At 38.2% G+C, this 18,335-nt stretch overlaps 1 protein-coding gene across 1 annotated transcript in view; it reads left to right on the forward strand.

The window, feature by feature from the left end:
- Nucleotides 1-7,811: 7,811 nt before the first annotated feature.
- The window catches only part of LOC148940382 (cytohesin-1-like), a 73,469-nt gene continuing 62,945 nt past the window's right edge, over nucleotides 7,812-18,335 (forward strand). The window contains exon 1 of the mRNA XM_089105829.1: nucleotides 7,812-8,307. Within this exon, the coding sequence (XP_088961955.1) occupies nucleotides 7,957-8,307 (351 nt within the window). The 5' untranslated portion in view covers nucleotides 7,812-7,956. The remainder of the gene's footprint in view (nucleotides 8,308-18,335) is intronic.

An 18,335-nucleotide genomic window follows, 5' to 3' on the forward strand; every position in this document is an offset into this window, starting at 1 on the left:
ATTGATTTGAAACTTTGGGATAAGGGGGAGGAGTGGATTTTCAGAGGTGTTGCCCACTTCTGTGCCCGTACCTTACGCACGAATCTATCTGCATACCTTGAAATATGAAAAATTAAAAAAGAAAATTAAGAAAAATTAAAAAAGAAAATTAAAGAAAATTAAGAAAATTAAAAAAGAAAAATAAATTAAAAAAGAAATTAATAAAAATTAATTTAATAAAAATAAGAAATTATTTTTGCCAGTTGGTTTTATAGACATTTGAATAAAACTAGATTTAAAAGAAAGAAAATATTTGGTAACAAATCATTGCATAGTAAATAATAAAAGCAAATTAAATGTTTCAAATGTACCGAAATATAGAAAGAAGTTTCAGTACTATTTAATTTTTTAACGTTAAAATGTAGAGCCTTTGGAGGTATTAAAGGGATGGTAGCCCCACTCTTATTTTTGGCAATTTAAGTTTTTTTAAGTTTGGCTTGAATATTCAAATTAGCTTCTGGTTATTTTTGTTTCATCTATTCATACATTTCACCGTCCGTTATTTTCAAGTACCAAGGATAGTGAAAATGAAACCTGATTCTTGGATTTTGTATAATGAAAACTTACCCAACCATAATACATATTATAAAATTAGGAGAAATTGGGAATTTTTAATGAAATAGACCTCAATATGCAGTTATGCAGTTTTGGTAGTAAAGAGCCATAATATATCTTAAAAAAATAGAAGAAATTGGGAATTTTTAATGAAATAGACCTCAATATGCAGTTATGCAGTTTTGGTAGTAAAGAGCCATAATATATCTTAAAGAGCCATTATATATCTCAAAGATTCATAGTATATCTTAAAAACCTAGAAGAAATTAGGAATATTTTATGAAATAGAGCTCAATATGCAGTTATGCAGTTTTGTCAGTAACTGGCACCAAATTTAAAAAAAAGAGGCGTGGTTAAAAAATCAGTAAAAAGTGGTACCAGACAGCTTAAGAAGGTATAGATTTCCTTTGAAGGCGTAGCTGTCTTTGGGGATGAACAGATTGGTTATTTATGAATTATTACGGACGAACAGTGTTGTCAAGTTTAAACTAATTCGTATTGTTTTTTTTGTGGTTAAACGTTGTAACGCTGACAAAGATCTATAATAGATCAAATAATTATAACAGTAATAATAATAAAATTTTAATAAATAATAATAGAAATATTAGTACCAAAAAATGATAAATAATGAAGTTAAATAACAATCAAATTTATTTATTGCTATTTTTGTTGTTAATATTAATCATTTTTATGACGAAGAATCTTCGATCTAGTGACTATGTTAGAAATTAAATCATATAAATTGGATTTTAAAATGATTGGGACTACCTACAGGCAATGCGTTAATGCTGTTCCAGATGGGAGCTTTCCTGGCGAAAAAAACTTAACTAATAGCCTACCCTTTCTATCATTATGATTAGTATTAAAAATTGTATAGTAAACGCATATGCTGTAATGAACTTTCCAGGGATAAAAACTATTTAAACTGCATTTCTTAAGAGAAAAATATATTTGCTTTCCCATAGTTACCTCGGTCTAATTTGCTACTACAGAAAGCTATGTACCTACTAATGACAGTAATTTAATGGAGGAATTTGAATAAGAATTGCAATGAGAATTGAGTCCGCTGAAAAACTCGGCCAAGTAACGGCTACTCAGTACTGTCCTCTCTATGTCTCATAGTGTCCTCTAAGTATTACAATTGAAGCGAAAATCTTTTAATAACTGCTAAAAGTTTTTCAAGACAGTGAAAATAATTTTTTTTAATTATTTTTGTTTCTTAAAAACGTTGGTATTTACGTATTATACGTCACTCACTCAAGTGCTTCATTTAATTAGAACCTGTTTCTTTGTCGCTCAATCCTAATAAAATATCACAAAATATGATGAAAATATAATACTTTAGAAACAAATTTGGGCTATAATTTGCGCATTAGGGGGGGGGGGGGTAAAGTATAGCGGGTCTGCATGAAAAATGTGCAAGTACAACTATTCTACATATTATGAAGTAAAAATTGTTTTCTAATTTCAAACGGTCCAAATACTTTATTCTCCTCCCTATTGTGCAAACAAATAGCCCAAATTATATATTTCCCATCTATTCTGTTACTTACCTTGTCTAAGCTAAGCTGTGTCTTACGCTAAGCTGAAAGAAACTAACGAAGAAACCGGTTTGTTCTCGAGTTTTAGACAGCGTAAACTTGAGTGAGTGGCGCATAATACACGAGTACCAAAATTTTTACCCGCTATCAAAAGATTTTCTTTTCAGTTGTGAATGGAAAGACAGAGTGGGCAAAAAAATTGCCCTCTTAGATCATATATATCAATAAATTTTGCACCTTAATTGTGTTTAAACAAGAAGACTATTTTCGGGGGGGGGCTTGAGGGTCAAGATCGTGGACCTAAAAAATAGCTTGATTCCATCAACCTACAAGAAGGAAGAGGAAGAATCCAACTTATGATCCCTACAAATCAAGGAACATGCATAAAAAAGGGTATAAACATCACTATTGGCCAAGGCCGTACCCAGGATTTTTTTTTCGGGGTGTGTTTTACTCGAGGATTTTTTCGGGGGGGGGGGGTATCTTGTATATCTTGTATAAAAATTGGTATATGAAGAATCATTTCCGGGAAGCGAAAGATAACCTTGTACCGCTATTTCGATAACGAGACCATTTTTTTTTTTTTTTTTATTTGTTCATCACGAATCTTCAAGGCACAATGATGCTGTACTGTTATGACTGTTTTTATCCCTTCTTTACGCTTTCTTCTTTTTAGAGCATAAAAAAAAAATAGAAAAAAAAATCTAATCTTCGGGAACTGTGAATAGCATAATGTCTGAGTTATTTACGACCGAGTGTAGTCAATAACTATAGTAGTTATCTATAATAAAAAAAAGCATCCCACACACACATTCTTAAAAAAAGGAAAACAGAATTACGTCATTATGGTGTCAAATTCGTACTATTTTGATTATCATATTTCTACGGAATTACGCCCATTCGAAGGAAATTAAGGAGGTTTTGCATTCCTTCACTTTCTGCCAGAATTTAAGGACCTTGGATCTAGGTTATTTGGTTTGGTTATTTGGTTTGAAACGGGGGGCAATGGTGTGACCCTGTTAGCTCAGCCAGAGTCGACCCAGCTCTAAATGGGTACCTGGAGAAATCGGGGGGGATAACACAGGAAGCGTCGGATGATTTGCCCCCAACCACGCATTGCACTCTCGGTCGAAGGCACTGAATCAGAAGATCGGTACCTGCGCAACGCAGACCATCGGTCAGCATGCCAAAAAGTTTTAAGAAGTTAAAGGATCTAGGTTTGTTCCTGACCTCAAAACAAATAAATAAAATTATATTTAAGTATTACTTAATTATATAATATAATAAATAAATAAAATAATATATTATAAATAAATAAATAATTATTACATAAATATATATTAATAATTATACTTATAAATATACTTACTTATTTACTTTCGGCGGGAACCAGACGAAGAACTGTCCTGCCCGGCACAAATGGAATTAGATCCGACGACCTGTCGACGATCTGTCGGTTTTGACCACTTCCATTCTGTTTCGAAATGGCACACAGCAACAGCAGCACTAGTGCCTTAGAGGGAAGTGGTTGGTGTAGGAAGCAATGGATTGAATTATATTCGATCAATTAGACAATTAGATTTCGATCAAAAGAATCGAGTTGGTGCATTTCATAAATGTGACATGCGCTAAAATGAAGTGCTCGGTCAAAGTATGTCCCAGTATCTTTCAATGGAAAAGATAAGTACTTGCATTACTGTATACGTTTATACTGCGACGCAAAGGCAAGAACGTCTCCATGATTATTGTTTTTTTTTGTGGGGGAGATTACAAAAAGCATCAAAAATTTGTTTGTATTCATTTTTGTTACGTTTTTACGAGTCGGACAAACATTTCGGGGGAGTGGGTTCAAACCCTAAACCCCTCCTGGATACGGTCTTGCCCAAAGGATTACTGATCTACAACAATTCTTAGTCATTCGCCCTTCCTCTTGGATAAGCGAGAGGGAAGCCCTGTTTTCATTTGACGTTGTACGGATATAACGGAAGCGACTTCTTGGTGTCCGGCTTAAGCGCTTTTTGTGTGGACTTGAGAAGATGTATTAGCCCCTGGCCTGCATTAATAGGACCCATTGCTTTGCTTTTCCTGAGGCCTACAAAAGCTCTAAGCTCTACAAGCTCAAGCTCTACGAAAAATATGGTTCTATTCCACTTTGTAGGGCTATAATGAGAGAAAGATTGAGATGTCTAGGGCACGTTTTGCAGATGAACAAAGACGGATTGCCGAAGATCGTCCTCTTTGCCCGTGTATCTATGGCCAAGCGAAAAGTAATTCATCCCCAAGAGATCCTAAAGAAGGATTTAAAGGCAATTAAAACTTCTTGGGAAGGGAAAAGAGTGAGCACTTGAATGGATTGGGTTGGAGGAGGAGCGTGCGTAGCTGTGTTGCCCCAGGTAGCTTCGTGCTGCAGTGAGTTGTTAGTAGTGGTAGTAGTAATCATGCAGTGGGAACCTCAGAAGTTTGATTTTTCAAAACGTTGTAAAAAAAAAAGTGTGATTTTCAGCTAGTTAAAACTGACAAAAGTCGGATTATCAGCGGTTGAGTACAGCAAGATAAAAAAGAGAAAGAAAAAATACTTTAAAAATAGGAAAATAATACTCTAAAATTAAAAAATAGTCTTTTGCTGCAACGTCTGGTGACTGAATAGAAAATTTAAGAGGAAATAGTATAATTAAGACCGTTAACTTGCTTTTTTTTTATAATATTAAAGCTAACATTCTTCTGCAAGCAGTAATTAATCAGAAGAATTTATTTAAAAAATTGTCTTAACTAAAAATCAGGTCTGTGAAAAGTAGGCCTAGGTTAGCAGTTGAAATCTTGGCTGGGAAAGTAGACTGGCTGACTAAACTGGCACTGGGGACATATCCTTTTTTATATACTCCCACTTACATTTTAAAGCGCCTGGACGAGACAATTCTACAGTTGCTTAGGGCAATTAACTTTTTAAAAGACGTAATATGTCTAGAAACTTTAATTTAGGTTTAATGCAAAATTATACATAATGAACTTTTGACTATATTTGAAAGTAGTTGAATTAGGAATTAAAAATGTTTTCGAGTTCAAAATCATTTCGACACTCACAAAAAAAGTTAAAAGCCTAGTGTTGTGATATTTTGTCGTCACTAGCTCCAGTTTTCACTCTTAATCCGTGTTGCTGAGTGGGGTATCACGGGCATCATAAAAAGTTGATCTATCAAGGAAAACGCGAAAAATGTTTGCTTCAACACAGGACAATGAACCTTATTGCACTTTAATTTAATGCAAGAAACTGACCTTAAATTTATATGAAGAATAGGGAATTTTCACTTGAATTCTGTGAGATAGAAAATTTCAATGGGAGAATTTAAAAGCACTTATTTGTAATCCGGCTCATTGACTGGCTCAGTTGCGTTTGTCCGCAAAACGCAAGGTACTTATGTCTTATAGCCACCACAACCAAGAAGTGAAATTAGGTTAATCTAATGAAATCCACCTAAATATGATGGTAACGAAATTGTGGAAACTACAAAAGAGAATTATGGAAATCAGGCCGCCCAGAACACGTTATATCCAATGGTTTCTAACCTGACCTAACCAAAATACCAACTCTATATACAAACTATTTAATTAGAATATACCTACATTGTAGTTTATATCTCTCACGCTAAGTTGATTATCACGGAGCACATTCTGAAATACAGAAAGAAACCGGTTCTACTCAGATCAAGAATTTGAGTGTGGTAGCTATAAGACATAAGTACCAAACACAAAATGGAAACGCGGTATCACCAATCCCCCATACTTTTGGAACACGTCTTTAGTTTCTTCGCGTCTACCCCCGAGGCACTGAGGCTAAATATCCAGCGGAATCCTTGCTTATCCTAGTTTTGAGGAGAATGCCGCACACGCCATAGGGGTTATTGCAAGGGCGTATCCAGGGGGGTTACCCGGTTTTAACCCCCCCCCCCCCCCGAAATTTTTGACCGAGTCGAAAATAAGTCTAAAATTAGTAAAACCTAGGTAAAAATCAGTAAAATTAGTGGAAAACTGAGTAAAAAATTAGTACCCCCCCCCCCCAAAAAAAAAAATCCTGGATCCGCCCTTGGCTTATTGACAAATATTTGTTTTTTGTATTGCTCTAGGTTTGTTAAATAAATTTTTTCTCTCAATGAGTTAGGTAAGTTATCTTTCCTTTGAATCTTCTTAAGAATGGCGTCAGTTCATAAAAAAATGTTGGTGGATTTGTCTGGGGCAAAATGTATTTTTTTTAACCTAGAGGGACCATTTCAGTGGCGGATCTAGAGGGGGCGAGGAGGCGCCCCCTAACGTAGTCTAAAGTAGTTTAATGTACTTAATTAACGCAAGTTTGCGTTAATTAAACTTGCTCCTAACGCAAGTTTTTCAGATCAACCTATTTTGCGCCCCCCCTAAAAAATCCTGGATCTGCCCCTGGTTGATTTCATTGTTTTTTCAATATTTCAAGGGGTCCAAAAAGTCACTTTTCCACGTAAATGTCCCCTTCAAAAAGGTATTAATGAAAGTATAGAGTTCCAAAAAATCTGGGGAGGGGGAACCCCCCACTGACGCCCTGGCCTACTAACGGAGAAACGGCGAGGATTATCACAGTTAGGAATAATGAATCATTCGACAGGAAAACGATTTCATAGAAATACCCTCAAAAAGTCTTTTCTCAAAGTAGCCTATAGAGGTGGTGCAATAAGTTTAGGGAGAATCCCCCCCCCTTTGACCCCCCTGCTTACTAACGCAGAAACGGCGAGGATTGCCACAGTTAGGAATAATAAATCATTTGAGAGGAAAATGGTTTCATAGAAAATGGTTTTTCACAAAAAAAAACAAGACCCCCCTTATCTTCTAAGAGACCCTTCCTCTTATCACTTATTAGATCCCTTCTATAAGAATATGGTGGTAAAATGAGGAGAAGATAGTAAAAATGTTAATATTTGAGGCTTACAAGGTCTTTTCTGGAGGAATATACACAGTCCTCTTTTGGGACATTTTGTAACCACACATTTTGGAATCCATCTGATTGATTTGAGAATCCGTTGATTTTTGAATTAAAATCACATTGCCATCAATCCATGGCTAATTGGAGAAGAAGCCAAAAGAGTTAATAGTCTGACTGAAGGCCGCAGCTGCTGGCATAGTCTTTTTCAGGATTGTATAAAAATGATGTCATTTTCACTTGTTGATAGATAGGCTATCATCCATCCATCCATCTTAGGGCAGAACTAAGGTAAATACTCATAGAACTTTAGGAATGATCGAGATTTTGGGGTGGCTCATGACGGACATTGTCGACTGGACTTGTATGCAAAGGGGGCGCGTAACGAAGTTAGGGTAAAACAGCCCCCGCGGTAGCAATCCATTTCGTCTGGAAAATCGTAATAAAATTAAAATTTTAAAAATTACTACGTCTACTTCTTTCGAGCGATCAAAGCGCTCCTCCCCAAAGAATTTTTCTTCTGGATACGCCCCTGACTGCGCAGTGATGGTTAGGATGTTTCAAATATTTTGCTTATCACCACCATTAGAACAGATAAAATATTTTTCTGTATGGTTTAATTGCATCCTGTGTCTATATTATCGGAAAAAACACGTCATGTGGCGGTCACTTTGGTTTTTCCTGATAAGCTAAGAATCTTATTGTTCTGACGAAACGCTCAGTTTACGTTTAGGGTTCATTCCGGGTTGTCGGGTAGACCTGCACATGTTTCTGTTTTATTTTCTGTGTCTTTTGCATGATTAATTGTGGAGGTGATTATAAGGCGTACCTCTGACAATTTCCCACTGGAAAAAAGGTTAGTTCCCAAGAAGTTCTCCAATGAATAACTTAGATGTGTGTGAAAGGCCTGACTTAAAGAAAGGTTTATTCGGAACTCTTAAACGAAAATTATTTAAATCAAGTACGGATATAAATACGAGTGAAAGTGGAGAGTTAAGTGGATGTCCATCGTTACAATCATGTAGGAAATTATCATCAAAATCATTAGTGAGTGTTCGATCTGATACTTTTGTGACAGATGTATATGGTACGTTTGATAGGCGACGGAATAGGAAGAAAAGGTCTGAACCAATTTTACGAAGGGATCCGGACAAAGGGAGTGCGAGGTGGTATCCGGATGTCTATGTTATTGATGATTGTGACTCAGCTATTGAGGCATTTTCCCGTGTGGTAAGTTCCCTAATTTGTATGTAGTTGCTCCTAGGTAGGTATATCTCTACGTTGAAAACCGAGGTACTTGTGCATTATACGGTAAACATGAAAGAAGTCAAGTTTGGTTAATGCAAATGAAATAAAATAAAATAGGATGAATATATAATAGTTTAGAAACAAATTTGGGCTATATATGTGCACATTATGTGGGGGGTAAAGCATAGTATATAGTAAATACGTAACCTAACCTAGTTACCTCCCCCCCCCTAAACCAGAAAAAAAAACAGTTAAATATTGTAAACGCAATGAAAACCATGCTTTGCATTCCATTTCTCTATTGCAAATACCCGTTTCACGGGTTATCTGTCTGTTTCCCTTGTATAGTCTATAGCGGTGTGTACAATAAAATGCACAAGAACCAAAACCGATTCTTTGTTTGGCTATTTATCTATATTTAATTTGGGTACTTCTCTGTTAAACGAAACACACCCAAGAAGTGAAGATAGGTTTATCCTAATGAAATATGCCGAAACATGATGAAATATAATACTTAAAAAAATTTATGGAAACTACGACAAATGGAAAGCAGGCAACTCCTAGTCACCTCTATACATTAAATATTCAACTAAAATATAGGGTACTATCCCATTACGCGGGCCTCTCGGGTTAATCGCTATAGACTAGGCAATGATAAAAACCGTTTCTGACGTCTTAACTGTTATAGAGCAGGCAATGGCAGCACGGTTTTCATTGTGTATACTTGATTAAACTGTGTTTTTTGGGGTTTTAGGGGGGTACCTAGATTAGGTTAGGTTACGTATTTGGTATATGCACTGCTACCCCCCCCCCCCTAATGTGCAAATATATGAGATATACATTTATTAAAAAAGAAACAAACATTATTCGCCTTTCGCCTACCAAAAAAGGCAATAATCTTGAAAGGTCAAGCGAGGTTATCACTCTCACTTAATTAAAACAACATTTATACCTTTCTACTCGACACACAAGAAGCTCGTCTGATGAAGGAATAAAGGAAAAAAAGAGAGAAAGAGGAGAAGACAAGAAGTAGATAGAAAAAAAGCAGTGAATCGGGGAAATACCTTAAATAGAATGACAACCTGGAGTGGGCTTGACACCAAATTCACTCACTAGATAAAAGAAACTTCTTTGCCCGTGACTTGAAAGCGGGAAGAATAGGCGCATTTTTAACACGCTCGGGCAATATATTCCAAACATGGGGACCATAATGGCGAATCACAAAGATGCCCGAGTGGTGCTCCTAAACTCATGAGTTAAGCTATCAGCTTTTCTTGTATTATGATCATGACAGTCTCTATTAAAAGTAAAAAGATTTTCAAAACCAGGGGTGAACAGCTGATTCAAATATTTATACGAGAAAATCGCGACTTGGTAATCTCGAATTTGGGATACATCCATTAACTCAGGGCCGTATCCAGGATTTTTGTCCAGGGGGGTTTTTACTAATTTTTGACTTTTTTTTGGGGGGGGTTACTAATTTTTGACTCAGTTTTCGACTAGTTTTACTGATTTTTACCTAGGTTTTACTAATTTTCGACTTATTTTCGAGTCGGTCAAAAAATTTAGGGGGGGGGGGGTTCAAACCGGGTAACCCCCCCCCCGGGATACGGCCTTGCATTAACTTATTCTTTTTAAAATGCTCATGAACAGGAACCTCATCAGAATCATCAAATTCAGATAATAATTTTACAGCTCTATTCTGAAGTTTTTGTACTCTTTTGAAACATGTTACAAAATTACTTGCCCATATAGAGCATCCGTAGCTAATATATGGGTAAAATATAGAAAAATAAATCATTTTCAGGATCTTTTTTGGGACTAGGTTTTTAATTCTTCGCATCACCCCAAGGCCTCTGCTTAATTTTTCAGCTATTGCACTTGAATGGTTTTTCCACGACATGTTTTCATCAATTATAAACCCCAAATACTTCGTTGTTGCTACTCTCTTTATCACATTTTCTTGAACCGTGATATGATCATTTCCAGCACTAGACGAAAGTCTAGAAAATATCATGAAACAATTTTTAGAATAAGTTTAGGGTTAACATATTTTGCTGAGAAAAAGTTAGAAATTCAGAAACTGCATTATGAATTTTATTATATAAAACATCAAATGAAGGCGCTGCCAGAAAGAGCAAAGTGTCATCTGCAAACAGGATGACACCAGCCTCTGACAGGTAGTGTTTCACACGATCAATGAAAATAACGAAAAGCAGAGGTCCTAGGATTAACCCTTGTGGGACCCCGCACTCTATTTTCTTTTTTGAAGATAAAAATGACCCGTTGTTAACTGTCAGATACCGATTGTGTCGACACGACAAAAAACACTTCAGGCTGGAACAAATAAACCCGAACGAGCCAACAGCTTGAATAAGCTCTGAGGTTTCTACCGTACTAAACGCTTTTTTCATATCCAAAAACACAGCTCAGGGTATGAGACCAGCTTCAAATGCATCACTAATCCAATCAACCAATTTCAGAACTGCTATATCTGTAGATAGCTTTTTTCTGAACCCAAATTGATTTCCATTATAATTTTATTCTTTTCAATATAATAACTTAACTGGGCATGTACCACTTTCTCATATAGCTTAGAGAAAAATGGGAGAATAGACATAGGTCTTCGATTCGATGGGTCATCTTTTTTCTCTCCTTTATGAAGAGAAACCACTCTTGCAATCTTCAGTGCTTCTGGGAAGACTCCAAGATCCAGGGAAAGGTTGATGAGGTGTATCAAGACAGGTAAGACACTCGTTTTTGCGGCTTTTATAAGTTTCAGGGAAAACTCATCTATCCCGCTAGAGCTTGACTTCATCGTAGCCAGGAATCGTGCCACTTCCCGTTCCGAATATCTTGCAAACTCAAAGGAATTCTCACTTGCAGGCTGTCTTTCAACGACAGATCCAAAACTCGCAGATGTGCGTAGTTTATCCCGCGCTTGATCTTTTTCCTTCATTTGCAAAATAACCACACAGAAATTCAGATATGTCTTGAGAATCAGTAAGACGACCTCCTGTTGTCTCCATGACTCTCACTTCCTCCTTACTATGAAATTTACCCAAAAGTTTATTTATTGTTTTCCATGTATTTTTCATATTCCCTCGATTTTCATGAAATTCATTTTGGAAATAAAGTTTCTGAGCATTCCGTTTTAGTGAATTTAAAATATTCCGAAATCTTTTGAATTTTATAAAATTATCATCTGAATGATCCTTTAAATAATTCACATAAAGTTTTTTTTTCTGCTTTATTGAAACTACAATAGCTTTTGTTATCCATGGTTTGTTAGGAAAATTTCTATTAGGGTTTATTCTTCGCAAGGGACATGTTTCATTCATTCATTACATTCGTCACTATCTCACTGAATAGGTCATATGAGTAGAAGTGACCCTATTGACCCTACCCTCACCCCTGCTGCCACCTATAACTGTTTTTAACACCATATATTGGCACGAGAACCACGTGGTTTATGGTTTTTGTCAATGAGAATTTGAAAAACAGGAATTTTGTCACATTTATGTATGTTTTCTTGGATGGTTATGTGTGTTGGTCGATTTATTTGATGTTTTTCATGGATGTTTAATGGTTTTTGTCAGTGAGAATTTGAAAAACAGGAACTTTGTCAAATTTATGTATGTTTTCTTGGATGGTTATGTGTGTTGGTCGATTTATTTGATGTTTTTCACGGATGTCAATATCAAATTATGGATGTTTTATGGTTTTTGTCAGTGAGAATTTGAAAAACAGGGTGACAGGACCACGTGGTGTATGGTTTTCTCACTGAGAATTAAAAAAAAGGAAATTTATAACTTGGAAAAAAAGGAAATTTCTAACTTGGAAAACCAAAAACCACGTGGTCCTGTCACGAGTAGCACCTGTGAACTTGATTTACATAAAGTTCGCTGAGAGCGTGCACTTACAACAACAACAACATCAACCTTGGAACACCTGTGCTGTCGACCTCAATTCACCTATCATGAATCAATAATTCCCCTTAGAAACAACAAATTAATTTCCCCTTTCTTGACAGATCAATCAACCAATGACATCATCTGTCAGACTTTAAAAATTTTCGCCTAGAAACATTTCTCCAGGAATAGATCCAAATCATTAATGTCTTTGCCTCGGGAACAGTTCTACTGGTCGAACTCCAAAGGATATTAATAACCAAAGGACATGGAAACAATTAGGCAAGAAACATCTTAGCGATGAATTGTTTTAGCGCGCGAAAAGGTTTCCTATTAATTTGAAATGCGGTAGCGCAGAGATGCCAATAACAAAGGAACACGCTGAATTTGCGTTTAGGGATTATTTGGGCGAAACCGTTTTAGACAGGTTATGGAACTATTTCGGCGAAACAGATAGAGACATTTTAAAAGAAGATTTTTGAAGAGATTTTAGAAGAGAATTTAATGGTGAAACTCTGTGGTCGTTATAATACACAAGTTTCATTTGAACAGTGTTGTGAGGTCCTCTAACCCAACCCCAAAGGGTTCCAATCCTCCTACCCCAACCCCGAAGGAAGCCCCCGGTCCTCAAAGGCCCCCCAAGCTCCCAAAGGCCCTCCACCGGTCCCCAAATGTCCCCCAGGTCCCCAACTGCCCCCCGGACACTCAAAGGCCCCCCAAGCTCCCAAAGGATCACCGGCGTCCCCAAAGGCCCACCCAGACCCCCAAAGGCCCTCCCCGGGCCCCACAAAGGAATTATTTACTGACCTTCAGTTGTTGTGATTTTAAAAGTTCTGCCTTTGTTTTCTAAAATCATCGCCTAAAATGCCTCAAACTGTTTCACCCAAAGAGACACATACACAGAGACACACACACACAGAGACACAAACAGAGACAAACACACAGAGACACACACACAGAGACACTCACACACAGACACACACGCACAGAGACAAACACACACAGACACACACACAGAGACACACACACAGAGACACACACACAGAGACACACACACAGAGACACACACACAGAGACACACACACAGAGACAGAGAAACAGAGACACACACACAGAGACACACAAACAGAGACAAACACACAGAGACAGACACAGACAGACACACACACAAAGACACACAAACACACAGAGACACAAACACAGACACACACACACAGACACAAACACACACACACACACACACACACACACACACACACAGACACACACACAGACACACACACACACACAGAGACACACACACAGACACACACACACACACACACACACACACACAGACAAACACAGACAGAGACACAATCTAACAGAGAGACACTAACCGAGAGACACAAACTAACATAGACACACACAAACAGACACACACACACACAGACACACTAACACAACCAGACCACAACAAACCGCCACACACAAAAACACACAGACCCACACACAGAGACACACACAGAGACACAACACATACACACAACACAGAGACACACAATCAGAGACACACACACAGACACACACACACAGACATACACACACAGACACACACACAGAGACACACACACAGAGACACACACACACAGACAGAGACACACACACAGAGACACACACACACACAGAGACACATACACACACACACACACACACAGAGACACACACACAGAGACACACACACAGAGACACACACACAGAGACACACACACAGAGACACAAACACAGAGACACACACACAGAGACACTCACACACAAACACCTACACACAGAGACACACACACAGAGACACACACACAGAGTCACACACACAGAGACACACACACAGAGACACACACACAGAAACACACACACACAGAAACACACACACACAGAGACACACACACACAGAGAGACACACACACAGAAACACACACACACACAGACACACACACTCAGACACACACACAGAGACACAGACAGAGATACACAGACACAGACACAAACACACAGAGACAGACACACAGAGACACAAACACAGAGACACACACACAGAGACACACACACAGAGACACAAACACAGAGACACACACACGGAGACACAAACACAAAGAGACACACACAAACACACACACACACACATAGACACACACACACAGAGACACACACACATACACACACACACACATAGACACACACACACAGAGAGACACACACACACAGAGACACACAGACACACACAGACACACACACACAGACAGACACACACACAGAGAGACACACACACACAGAGACACACACACACAGAGACACACACAGAGACACACACACATAAACACACACACAGAGACACACACACACAGACAAACATACACACAGAAACACACACACACACACACACACACACACAGACACACACACACAGACACACACACACACAGACAGAGACACAGAGACAGACACAAACAGAGACACACACACAGAGACACAAAAAGACAGACACAGACACAGACACACAGACACAGACACACACACACAGAGAGACACAAACACAGACACAGATACAGAGACACACACACACACACACACGCACAGACACACACAGAGACACAGACACAGAGACACACACACAGAGACACACACACACGGAGACACACACACTGAGACACATACACAGAGACACACACAGAGACACACACACACGGAGACACACAAACAGAGACACACACACACACAGACACACACACAGAGACACACACAGAGACACACACACAGAGACACACACGCAGAGACACACCAAGACAGACACAAACACAGACCCTCACACCCACACAAAATTACTAACACACACAGCCTGACACACAAAAACTCAGACAAAGAGATAGACAGACCCACACACCCACAGAAACAATCAGACACAAACATTCAGAGACACAAACAGACCCACCCAGAAACAGACACCCAAACACAGACACACAAACCCACAGACACACACACAGAGACACACACACAGAGACACACACACACAGAGACAAACACAGAGAGACACAGACACAGAGACACACACACAGAGACACACACACAGAGACACACACACAGAGACACACACACACAGACACACACACACAGACACACACACAGAGACACACACACAGAGACACACACACAGAGACACACACACAGAGACACACACAGAGAGACACACACACAGACACAGAGAGACACACACAGACACAGAGACACACACAGAGACACACACACAGAGACACACACCCAGAGACACAGACACAGAGACACAAACACAGACACACACAGACAGACAGACAGACACAAAGAGAGACACACAAACAGACAGACAAACCCACAGACACACAGACAGCGACACACACACACAGACACCCACACACACACACACTCACAAACACACTCAAACACACACAGAGTCACAGACAGACAAACACAAACACACACAAACACACAGACACAAACACAGAGACACACACACAGAGAGACAGACACAGAGACACACACACACAGAGACACACACACACAGAGACACACACAGAGACTCAGACACAGAGACAAACACACAGAGACACACACAGAGAGACACAAACACAGACACATCCACAGAGACACACACACAGAGACACACATGTTCCTTTAGTACCTAGGCAATTAGGCTTAAATGAAGATATTTATGCAGAGTTTCAACTAGCTATGTCTATGTTTGCTAAAGACAAGATATTTTCTTGCGAAAACACAAAATCAGAAAAAATGATCAATTTTCATTTAGTACCTACGCAATTAGACTAAAAATGAAGATATTTATGCAGAGTTTCAACTAACTATGGCTAAGTTTACTAAAGACAAGCTATTTTCTGGCGAAAACACACAAAATCAGAAAAAATGATCAATATTCCTTTAGTACCTACGCACTTAGACTTAAATGAAGATATTTATGCAGAGTTTCAACTAGCTATGGCTAAGTTTGCTAAAGACAAGCTATTTTCTTGTGAAAACAGACAAAATCAGAAAAATGATCAATGTTCCTTTAGTACCTACGCAATTAGACTAAAAATGAAGATATTTATGCAGAGTTTCAACTATCTATGGCTAAGTTTGCTAAAGACAAGCTATTTTCTTGTGAAAACACACAAAATCAGGAAAAATGATCAATGTTCATTTAGTACCTACGCAATTAGACTAAAAAATGAAGATATCTATGCAGAGTTTCAACTAGCTATGGCTAAGTTTGCTAAAGACAAGCTATTTTCTTGTGAAAACACACAAAATCAGAAAAAATGTTCAATTTTCCTTTAGTACCTACGCAATTACAATATTAATTTATATATTTATTAAGATTTTAAAATATATTATTATAAGTTATCTAAATTCAAGATATTTTATTGTTAAAACACACAAAATCAGAAAAAATGTTCAATTTTCATTTAGTACCTACGCAATTAGGCTAAAAATGAAGATATTTATGCAGAGTTTCAACTAGCTATGGCTAAGTTTTCTAAAGACAAGCTATTTTCTTGAGAAAACACACAAAATCATAAAAAATGTTCAATGTTCCTTTAGTACCTACACAATTAGACTAAAAATGAAGATATTTATGCAGAGTTCCAACTAACTATGGCTAAGTTTACTAAAGACAAGCTATTTTCTGGCGAAAACACACAAAATCAGAAAAAATGTTCAATGTTCCTTTAGTACCTACTTAATTAGGCTTAAATGAAGATATTTATGCAGAGTTTCAACTAGCTATGGCTAAGTTTGCTAAAGACAAGCTATTTTCTTGCAAAAACACACAAAATCAGAAAAAAAAAAGTTCAATGCTCCTCTATTACCTACGCAAGTAGGCTGAAATGATGATATATATGCAGAGTTTCAACTAGCTATGGCTAAGTTTGCTAAAGACAAGCTATTTTCTTGCGAAAACACAAAATCACAAAAAATATTGTTAGGTTAGATTAATTTAGATTAGGTTAGGTTAGCCTACGTACGCATGCATATAGGTTAGGTTAGGTTGGATTAAGTTAGGTTTGGTTAAATTAGGTTAGGTTAGATTAAGTTAGGTTAGGTTAAGTTAGGTTAGGATAGGTTAGATTAAGTTATGTTAGGCTAAGTTAGGTTAGGCTAGGTTAGCCTACGTACGCGCGCGTACGTAGGCTAACCTAGCCTAACTTAGCCTAACCTAAGTTAGCCTGAAACTCTGCATAAATATCTTCATTTAAGCCTAATTGCGTAGGTACTAAAGGAACATGTGTGTCTCTGTGTGTGTGTCTCTGTGGGTGTGTCTCTGTGTTTGTGTCTCTGTGTGTGTGTCTCTGTGTGTTTGTCTCTGTGTCTGCGTCTCTGTGTGTGTGTGTCTCTGTGTGTGTCTATCTGTGTGTGTATCTCTGTGTCTGTGTCTGTGTGTGTGTGTCTCTGTGTGTGTGTCTCTCTGTGTGTGTCTCTCTGTGTGTGTGTCTGTGTGTGTGTGTCTCTGTGTGTGTGTCTCTGTGTGTGTGTCTGTTTGTGTGTGTCTCTGTGTGTGTGTCTCTGTGTGTGTGTCTGTTTGTGTGTGTGTCTGTGTGTGTGTCTCTGTGTGTGTGTCTCTGTGTGTGTGTCTCTGTCTGTGTGTCTCTGTGTGTGTGTGTCTGAGTGTGTGTCTCTGAGTGTGTGTCTCTATGTGTGTTTGTCTGTGTGTGTGTGTATCTCTGTGTGTGTCTGTGTTTTTGTGTCTCTATGTGTGTGTGTGTATGTGTGTTTGTGTGTATGTGTGTGTGTGTGTGTCTCTGTGTGTTTGTGTCTGTGTGTTTGTGTCTGTTTGTGTGTCTCTGTGTGTTTGTGTCTGTGTGTGTGTCTCTGTGTGTCTGTATATGTGTGTGTTTATCTGTGTGTGTGTCTCTGTGTGCGTCTGTCTGTGTGTGTCTCTGTGTGTGTGTTTGTGTCTGTGTGTGTGTCTGTGTGTGTGTGTCTCTGTGTGTGTGTCTGTGTGTGTGTCTCTGTGTGTGTGTCTCTGTGTGTGTGTCTCTGTGTGTGTGTCTCTCTGTGTGTCTGTCTGTGTGTGTCTCTTTGTGTGTGTCTGTG

Source organism: Artemia sp. Qi Xiang Cuo, chromosome 20 (assembly GCF_049724085.1).
Source record: "Artemia sp. Qi Xiang Cuo chromosome 20, ASM4972408v1, whole genome shotgun sequence".
Classification (NCBI taxonomy): Eukaryota; Metazoa; Arthropoda; class Branchiopoda; order Anostraca; family Artemiidae; genus Artemia; species Artemia sp. Qi Xiang Cuo.